Source organism: Populus euphratica, unplaced genomic scaffold, assembly GCF_000495115.2.
Source record: "Populus euphratica unplaced genomic scaffold, PopEup_1.0 scaffold5.1, whole genome shotgun sequence".
NCBI lineage: Eukaryota > Viridiplantae > Streptophyta > Magnoliopsida > Malpighiales > Salicaceae > Populus > Populus euphratica.
In genome coordinates, this window is record NW_011499848.1 from 4109085 (window position 1) to 4119051 (window position 9967).

General features: G+C 37.7%; 2 protein-coding genes across 7 annotated transcripts; one reads left to right on the forward strand and one right to left on the reverse strand.

Moving 5' to 3' along the window:
* Positions 1 to 253: 253 nt before the first annotated feature.
* On the forward strand, positions 254 to 3594 carry WRKY4 (WRKY DNA-binding protein 4). The gene is made up of 4 exons (XM_011014294.1): positions 254 to 869; positions 1426 to 2084; positions 2183 to 2341; positions 3027 to 3594. Exons 1-4 carry the CDS (start codon positions 462 to 464, stop codon positions 3286 to 3288), a joined length of 1488 nt encoding a protein of 495 aa, XP_011012596.1. The 5' UTR covers positions 254 to 461; the 3' UTR covers positions 3289 to 3594.
* A 442-nt stretch (positions 3595 to 4036) lies between these two features.
* On the reverse strand, positions 4037 to 9727 carry LOC105116820 (beta-hexosaminidase (DUF1336)). 6 transcript variants are annotated; one of them, XM_011014306.1, is made up of 12 exons: positions 9449 to 9727; positions 8680 to 8742; positions 8338 to 8505; positions 7527 to 7900; positions 7357 to 7440; positions 6950 to 7279; positions 6535 to 6664; positions 6239 to 6401; positions 5715 to 5843; positions 5351 to 5545; positions 4682 to 4804; positions 4037 to 4327 (listed from the first exon to the last, which is right to left on the reverse strand). In XM_011014306.1, the coding sequence occupies exons 4-12, from the start codon at positions 7801 to 7803 to the stop codon at positions 4217 to 4219; spliced, it is 1542 nt and encodes a 513-aa protein (XP_011012608.1). In that variant the 5' UTR covers positions 7804 to 7900; positions 8338 to 8505; positions 8680 to 8742; positions 9449 to 9727; the 3' UTR covers positions 4037 to 4216. The 6 variants fall into 6 exon arrangements, with proteins under 6 accessions (XP_011012608.1, XP_011012628.1, XP_011012615.1 ...); XM_011014326.1 differs by lacking the exon at positions 8338 to 8505 and adding an exon at positions 8506 to 8589; XM_011014313.1 differs by having other exon boundaries at positions 8338 to 8589.
* Between the last annotated feature and the right edge of the window lie 240 nt (positions 9728 to 9967).

Below are 9967 nucleotides of genomic sequence, written 5' to 3' on the forward strand. Positions count from 1 at the left end.
ACCTCCAAGGTCTGTTCATGAGATTTCAATATCTTTTTTTAAATGCAAGACTCTGTTTCTTCATGGAGTTGAATTGTATGGAGCATGGAAATTTAAAACATCTTGGATTGTATGTTATGTTTTTTACTATCCAATATTTAAGACATCACAGACGAGCTTGAGCTCCCACCCGGGTCTTGATGATGGAAGGTTAGGTGGAGGTTCGCGAAACCTAGAAGGGTGGATTCATGATTCATTACATAGATTGGGGACTAATATGTAGTTATCCATAAAAAAGGACAGAGAGACGTCCTTTCTTTTTGCTTTATCGATTTCTTCTTCTCCTCCTCGTCGCATCAGCAGCGTGGACTTTTTATTCCTCTTATTTCCAGATCCACCAAAAAGCCGAAGAAACAAGCACCAGACCAAAACTAGCAAACTGGACACCAGAATAGACACACAGAAAACAAGACCGAGATCAAATGACTGAAAATGGAAAGGATCATCAGCAGCCAAAACAGCAACAACCATCATCACCTTCCAAATCATTGTCTTCCCGCCCGACCACCATAACACTACCTCCACGTTCCTTCACCGAAACATTCTTTTCCAGTGGAGCCCCTGGTACCCTGGGCTTCAGTCCAGGCCCTATGACTCTTCTCTCAAGTTTCTTCTCCGACTCCGACGACTGTAAGTCTTTCTCTCAGCTTCTCGCCGGCGCCATAGCCTCCCCTAATTTCAAAACTCCCGATGACAAGAGCTCTGCCGGTGACTTTAGCAGTTCATCGAGCTTGTCCATCGTCCCTCCCCCGCCGATGTTCTCGATGCCGCTGGGGCTTAGTCCGGTGTCTCTTCCTGATTCACCGGGGTTCGGACTCTTTTCTCCTCAGGTAATCAAGTGCTTATAAACTGATTGCATCAGCTGTTTATGAACTCTTTTTTTGTACTTTATTTTTGCCTGAGAAAGTTTTTTGCATCAGCTGTTTATGAACTCTTTTTTTTGTACTTTATTTTTTCCCGAGAAAGTTTTTGTCTTCTTCTTCTTCTTCTTTTTTAAATTTCAATTTGATTACTGAGTTGTCTTCTTCTTCTTCTTCTTCTTTTTTGAATTTCAATTTGATTACTGTGAAAGGAATAAAAGACTTTACATTTCAAACATTGCTACTAATCATCAATGAAATGAGAGAACTCTTTATTTCTTTATTTATCATTTAGCAGAACGAATGCTAAATGTTTAGCCTCTAAATGATTTAATTACTAGCAGTTTCAATTGTTGACGCCTACTAGAATTAAAATTGCATTGTGGTAAAGCTCTGTGTCTGTGTGTTTGTGTTTTTTTTTAATTTCCCTTCCCTCTGTGATTTATATGCCTCTGCTTAAAATTGAATGCCTGTAGTTTGTTTTCTATCTATTCCGGTGTTCTTATGATTTTTGAGATGTTTGTAGGGCTTTGGAATGACACACCAGCAGGCGCTAGCACAGGTCACGGCTCATGCTGCGCAAGCCAATTCAATTATGCATGTTCAACCTGAATATTCGACACCGGCAATGTCTTCGACCTTTACGAGCACTCCTGGAGCACACCAGCAGCAGCAGATGGTACGCTCAGTAGCGGATTCTAGAGAGAAAATACAGGAACTCTCGGACTTCTCTCGGTCTGATCAGAGGTCTGAATCTTCTTCGCTGGCTGTTGATAAGCCTGCTAATGATGGATACAACTGGAGGAAATATGGGCAGAAACATGTGAAAGGAAGTGAGTATCCTAGAAGTTATTATAAATGTACACATCCTAATTGTCCTGTGAAGAAAAAAGTTGAGCGATCTCTTGATGGTCAAGTAACTGAAATTATCTACAAGGGGCAACACAATCATCAGCCACCGCAATCCAATAAGCGTGGAAAGGATACTGGAGGCTTAAATGGCAATTCAAACAGTCACGGGAATTCTGAATTGGATGGAAATGTCAGCAAAGAGAGAGATAGGAAGGATCAGGAATCCAGTCAAGCTACACCTGAACATGTATCTGGGATGAGTGACAGTGAGGAAGATGGTGATACTGAAGCTGGTGGTGAAGTTGATGAAGACGAGCCCGATCCTAAGAGAAGGTACTTCTGTGCAAGCAAATCTTAGAGTGGTCTTACTTGCCGGCTAAGATTGACAGTTTATCTTGTATATATAATGGAATCTCTCATGTCATGTGCAGAAGTACAGAGGTTAGAGTGACAGAGCCAGCTTCTTCACACAGGACTGTATCGGAGCCCAGAATCATAGTGCAGACAACCAGTGAAGTTGATCTCTTAGATGATGGCTATAGATGGCGCAAGTATGGGCAGAAAGTTGTCAAAGGCAATCCTTATCCAAGGTGGTTTTCCCTACTCCATAGGCTGTGGTTTGTATTGGACATGACAAACCTAAAAATCCTCTTCTTTGGTCATATTATTGGTTATCGTGATGGTTTATTTGCGCACTTTGGCTATTTGCTATTTTTAGATTTTCACTTTAGATGCAGTGCAGGCATAATAAGCTCATGGTTCTTGAAGAGCTTCTAACAGTGCAAGGGTTAAAATTAAACAAAAGGCAGAATAAATGTTATTCCTTGTTAAGATCACTTCATCATTGTGGTGACAGGTTTGTTAGACTTATAAAAGGGATAAGTAGTTTTTCTTGGGATTACCTTTGGAAGTTGTTAAAATGTGAAATTTGCTATATAGCTGTTTATTCATGGATAGTGATCCATGGGCTGCGGCCTTAGTAGCTTTGCTGGCCAAAGATGGCTGCTGTAAATTGGTGTAAAAAACTTGTAGGAAGGGCATGAATGTGCAATTGGTTAGACAACAATGAGCTGCATCCTATTTTGATGCCGAAATGTGCTGCTAGTAGAATTGCTGAACTCTCAAAGTCATTGTTTATTCTGGAAATGGACAACGTATCCTAATTTCTCAATGTCTGGTTTCTACCTCTAAATGTGTGCGGCACTTGCTTTTTGGATGTCTATGTAGTGTCTTCAACCCACCTTTTCCTTGTCTTCTTTTTTGTACAATCTACAGGAGCTACTATAAATGCACAACCGCAGGATGCAAAGTTCGTAAACATGTCGAGAGGGCTGCAGCAGACCCAAAAGCTGTCATAACAACCTATGAGGGCAAACATAATCACGATGTACCAGCAGCTAAAAATAGCAGCCACAACACAGTCAATAGTAATGCATCTCATCTGAAACCACAAACTCTGGAGAAGCATGCATCAAACAACAGCAACAGTCAACAGCCTGCAGCACGTCTACGGTTAAAAGAAGAGCAGATAACATAGCTTTTCTGACTTGGTATCATAGGAGGAAGATAACAACAAACGTTTACCATGAACCGGGGAATGGCTGTAACTTATCTTTTCTTGGAGGCCATTACTTTGATGAATGCCCCCCATGTAACCACCTGCCCGATATACTAAAGATGAAGCAATACCAAAAGAGACGAAAACAAGCTTTCTTATTGTATGTCAAACAGTTCACCAGACACAAACTTCCTTGAAAATATATTCTGTGCATTCTTTTGTACATAGAAATATGAAATTAATGTTTCATATAATTGTTTACCACTTTCAGCATTTGGAATTTCATGTTTGACAGTGACAACACCGCTCTTTTCGACTTTTATGTTGACGTTAAATGCCAATGAATTCCTTTTCTGCTGGTTTAGCTTGATGTTTTCACAAAGTTTGGTCCATCCCAAAACTGATCTTGAAGCTAGTTCTAATTTGCAGTAGCGTTGAATCAATGTGAAACACAAGGGAGCTGTTCTTTGTTATTCAACTTTGATAATTGGGAAGAAACACTTTCAACAACCTTAGAGCGGAAACGCGAGATCGCAAATACACGAGAGGGAAAGAAGGATCTGTGACTATAACATCTTAACTCTAGAAATTCGCAGCAGTTTTGGAGAACTTTCGGTGAAATGTAACGTGGATGTATAATGGTGTCTCAATGAAGTCAAGTTCATTTGACTGGTAAAATATTTATCTCTTAGACATCATTCGACAGGACATCATCACACGCATGGTCTTTAAGTGCTGGTTCTCATCAACTTCATCATCGTGGTGAAAAAAAAACAAATGGTGGTGGGAAAGGAATACAAAAAACTGAATTTTCATTTTCTTGTGGTTGATACAGATCAAGGAATCTGCAAAATGTGCTTATAGATTGTTTCTTTTGCCGGAATCATCCCCTTGGTGCCTATTCAAATTAATCATCCCGAGTAACAACAGTAGGTATTTGGCCATGATTTACCAAATCTATCTTGTTCAAGCGCACACAGCACAGCACTTGCTCTGGCAGTTCCTCTTGTTTTTGTGCCTGGCAAGATTATCGCAAAAAAGCACTTAAACAAACAGGAGAAAACACAGGAAGTTCACGAGAGAATAAAAAATTAACAATTCTTGCAGGAACACAAATGAGGTTTTGGCATATGACCAACAAATGACGCTCATGTTTGTCTAAAAATAGCGAGTAAAATCAGTAGATGCTAGCACGGGGAGGAGATTAACTCCATCAATGTGCTTGATCAAAATCAGGGCAAAACCCGTTCTTCTTCTCTCTTATTTTACTATATTTAAATGAAAAAATATAATTTAGTTTTACTGAAAAAACAAATTAATTTCTGATGAAACCAATTTGCTTACAATAGGATAAGTTGCAAGGTCTCTGTACCTGAATAGTCAGACCCACATTTGCTATCCCATGCTTCAAGCGATCTCTGAATGCTTCAAGTCCTTTCCTAGATATGTAACTGAACCGATGTATATCCAGGTCAATCTCAAAGTAATTAGGTCCCTGCAAGATAGAAGCTTAGGCAACTTTCCTAAAATGCTGAACACCAAAACCAATTAGGCGCCTTCTCCATGTTTTACATTTTTTTTGTAAATGAAGGGGAACCACAAGAAAAAGAAAAGGACACCTTTGTAAGAGAATTATATAAATTATATTTTATTGTTTTAATAAATAATTTAAATTATTAGATTAAAATAATTTTTTAATATAATATTAGAAAAGGAATATATTTAAAAATTATATAAATTATATATTAAAATTTTATCTAATAGTTTAAATATCGAGTTAATATAAACTTGTATAAATTTTAAAAAAATTAATTAAAAAAATATATTAAAAAATTATATAAATTATATATTAAATTTCATCTAATTAAATTTGGATAAAGTGAAGATTACACATGATCTTAAAGGCCAAAACTGCACGATCCTAATCTCCCCATTATCTCTACTAAATAAAGTACGGAAGTTTGTATCGAATGAAATTAGTATTGCTAGACTGAACATTGATAGAACAAATGTGATTCGTAGACCAAAAGTTTCTCCTTACCTTAAAGAATTCATGTTGAGGGCGTGAAAGCACTGGCTTGTCATTATAACTTTGAATAAGCTTCCTTTCTGCAGAACTCAACTGCAATTCCTCTGGATTGACTAGCCCCACCAGAATTTTCAGCCTCTCTCTAAAAGGAACTGTGCACTCTTTTGCAAAGCCTTTAACCTTTTCCATATCATCCTCAACAAGTCTCTGGGTAGGATGCAATAAGATTCATCAACTAAAATATTTCACAAGGTGGGGAAAGATTGCGTCCAAGCATTTTGCCATGGTATAAAAAAGCAATGGAACAAGGAAGACTAGATGATGTCAAGCACAGATCAGCATATGAAATTGCATGAAATATTATTTCAGGAAATACCTTGATGCTGTCTTGAAAACAAGGTGAAATCTGTTTGTCGAAATTCTCAGATAGTTTAAAATATACTACAAGGCTCATGCCTTCTCCATCAGAATCGCAACTGAACATTGAAACAGGATAAGTGGGAAGCTGCAGCATGAAAACCCATAATAAGAAAATTATGTTCCATCACTTTGAAGTGAGCCTAGTAATTCATATGAAGAAAATAGCACAACAGTCCAGTAACTTGAACCCCAAGAATCAACTCAAGGGACTTGAGATCACGACCATGTCGCTCCCAGCCAAAGTTCTTATAAAGGAATTCCCAGGGAACTCACCATCAATTCATTAAACAAGATAAAACTAGCAGATTCACTTAAAAAGTTGCTGTAAACAACAAGCACGGATCCCGTCACAATTCGTATGTGGAAATGAATAAAAACTGTCGAACAGTTCATCAGATAATATCCAGAACCTCATTCAATATACACAAACAACTCTGCGCAATCAAAATTGTGTGTGTGTGTGAGAGAGAGAGAGAGGACCTGCATATTAATGATCAGCAGCTGCGGTACTTTCTCATGCGCTTGCAAATTAGGAAGTTCAAGATGCTGAGCAATGTGATTTATCTTCCGTGGGCATACAAATAAATCTACGCCAATTGGTACATATGGACTGAAGTCTGGAGCAGGGCACTTCTGCTTATCTCTGCATGATTAGATATTAATGTTTAGACAGTTCAATTCCCTTGAAAGTATATGTGAAAAAAAAATTTATATCATTCACTAATAGTCGTAGGTACGCACAAATAACTAATATTATAAGCAACTGAACATCATGCCTGAAAAAAGTTTCGCCTCGGAGCTTAAAAACTGAAGGTGAAATCTCGGACCAGCATCCAGCAGTTGGCTTCTCTCCTTTTGAACGTGGAATCAAAAATCCTGCTCTTGGGCGATACAGTAATCTCTCAGCTGCACCAGTTCAAGCACTCATTCATTATTAATAAGAAAAATGTATCTTAATCATTAAAAACAAAACTGGAATTTACATTTCACCTATTCTATGCTAAGGTTCAATTCAAAGCTTATATAGCTGGAATAAACTCGTTAAATAGCATAACATGTGTTCATCAAACGAATCGTAGTTATATAAAGTTTCAGGGGGTTTTGCATATCATGTCTTACAGGCAATCCTAATACTTCTGGGATATAAATGTGTCTCTCTGAGATCTTATAAAGACTACAATCTGTACTTACAGAATTCTGTTGTTTCCTCTCCATCGCAAGATTTCCTCTTTAATGATAGCATAATTACTTTTGATTTCCTTCTACATTCTTGAGTTTTCTCTGCCAAGTCATGCATGCCCTCTTTGAGACCTTTCAAATTTCCACAAGGATCATCTAAAGCTTTCTTTATCTTACTAGAAACCTCATCGCCCTTTGGACCTCCTCCATCCATTTTCAGGTAACTTTCATAGAAGCCCTCATACTTGCACCCAGCGTCTACAAAGCATGATGCAGCTCCATATTGAAGCATTTGAGTGTTTTGTTTATGTCCAGTTACATTACCAACAGGAGGAAAACAATCTGAACAGCCAAAAGAACAATATCAGCACTGACTACCAATTGAAGAGTCACAAATTCAATAAATTTATGTGTATCACCTCCATGCACACTGATGAAGTCATCATCGGAATCTGAATCTATAATGCTAAGAGAGTCAAACCATACTTCCTCCTGACATATTCCTGCAGAAAATTGAAATTTATGGTCAGAAAACTGTTCAAGAAGTGTCAGCCCCAGGCTCAAAAATCAATGGATGGAAAGGACATACCATTTGCATCAATTTGACTATGGTTCCATTGTAGCTGGGTGAGATGGAATGTCTTATTAGAAACTTCAGATCTCTTGCAGGTAGTTGCAGCAACCTTCTCAAAGTCAAGATGAACAAACTCTCTAAGAGCAAAATCACTAATTCCACCATCACCAAGCCGTTGAATAGGGGCATCAGCAATACAAGTGGAACTCTTTCCACTACTTTTGGAAGATTTACGCATGTGTTTCCTAGTTGTTCTTATTCTTTCATTGTTTGTTGAGACACAGCCACCCATTATGACAGAAAGCTTTCAGCAAACCTCAGCCAGTAGATGTTTACTCATATGAGAAGAAAGAGGCACCGAGCAGGTAAACTTGTTGCAAATGATGAGCCTGTGAAATTCCAACCAAACAAAAATGAAATATCAAAAAAATAGAAAAGCAGAAGCTTTCAATGGTAACATGAACTTCAGCAACAAACAACATCTGCATCAAGACCATCTTTACCCCAACGAAAAGAAGCCAAATTCTCTATAGTAACTTACTCTATATGCCGATAAATTCATGCGAAGCATAGCAAGAAAGAAAGTAAATTCATGAAAATCTTTGGTTCTGCATTGAAATTTAAAATGAAGTTCTACGATAGACCTATTGAATTAACAATTTTCCACATCATAGTTGCTCGTAAAAAAACAGGGAAGGGATGCAGAGACCATTGCTTAAATAAGGTGTGGAGAGCTAAAGTTAGAAAGCTGTTTCATCAAGTTTATCAATTTTCATTGCATCAAAACGAATAAAATAATTTTTAGCTTTTCACATCAAGTACACACCTTTGACCTCAAAATGCTTTCCAGAGAGAAGGCAGCCTGCCTCCCAGAGTAGCTTCCAGGAAAAAAGCTGCCTTCCGGTTAAGAAAGAAAATTTAATCCTGCGATGAGATTATTGAATATTGAAGTGTCACCAAATTTACACCGCCTAACCCCACCACTGAAAAATACCTGAAGAAAAAGAGGGAATGAAAATCCATATTACTTGAAGAGCACTCACAAGTCACAACACCATCAATTTGAATCCTCCTAATTCTGATCAAAACAGCATGATCACTATCCAGCAAACAAATTCATGGAAGAAAAACAGAAACAACTTGGTTGGTCTTGTGGTAAAATTTCTACCTTTTTTCCCTGAAGAAATCCTCAGACTCAAACTTCGTGTGTTAAAGAGAGAACAAACAAATCCTAAATACAAAACATGAGAAGGGATTGTTATGAGTTCACATCAAAGAAGATAGTAGCAGACAAACAAATCCAGATAATTTTGATGGCTAAGCATCCACTAAACAAAACCAACAAGAAACAAGTCCTTTTTCCCCCTTTTTGTTTTAAAACGAGTCCTTATCAAGAGAACAAAAAACAAGTAGAAGTTAGAAGAGTGCAGCGTTGACATTAAAAAGAACACTAAATGCTAAGTCATTTAGGTATCGAAAACAATATAGTAATCAAACTTGAATTAAGGAATGTACAAGGGGAAATGCAATTGAAAAATAATTATTTTTTTAAAATACTAATTTGAATACCCGAGACAATCTTGACTCATCGAGGACAAAAACTCTAACAACTCCACCCCCACCAAAACAAAAAAATCTGAAACCTTAACCGAGTCAAGAATATGATTAAACTAAAAAGGAAAAATAACGCAATGATTAAGCATAGAGAGAAAGAAGATCGTATAAAACTACTCCACCATGGACATGCGTTTATTCAAGAAAAGGAGACGAGGGGGTTTGCTGCCAATGTTGTTGCAATTCACAAAGCAAAATCATGTAAATAAAGAAAACGAGAAAGGAAAAACTGGGAAACATAGAAGGTGAAGAGCAGAAAAACAGGGAAAAGTGAAACAAGAAGAATATTTGACATGGTAATTAAGGAAAGTGAAAGGTTGTACCCGTGAGGAATATTTTCCGGCATGCATGAAAGAAAACCCGAGTCAGCAAACTCGGATTTTCCTCGCTGAATCAATCTCCCTGTATCTGAATCCGTACGTGACACCACGAGGAGTCTAGTGTAATGACGATAATCTAATATTGTAATATTTGTCCAGCAAAACATAGGCAGGCAGATTTGCGTTTTCTTCGGATCCTATTTTTATGAAGTTCTTCCTTCTTTGGATTGGCTGCTTATCCCTCTCCTTTTAAACCTCCTTCCCTCTCCCTCTCTGTCTGTCTCGTTCTATCTTCTTTTTTCTTCAAGATAAAATAAATGTTATTTTTAGTTTAAACTTTAAACTCAGTGCATTACAGTTTTCCATGTTTTCTCGCCCGACAATTCGCGGCAAATCAATTTATGACAGTGCTCCCTTCCGCCCCGCTTTGTCTTCCTCGCACGTGTTTTCATTCAATGCAGGCTACTTTCAAGCATCCCACACACACACTGCTGTGGTTTAATATTATTAATTTTACATTCA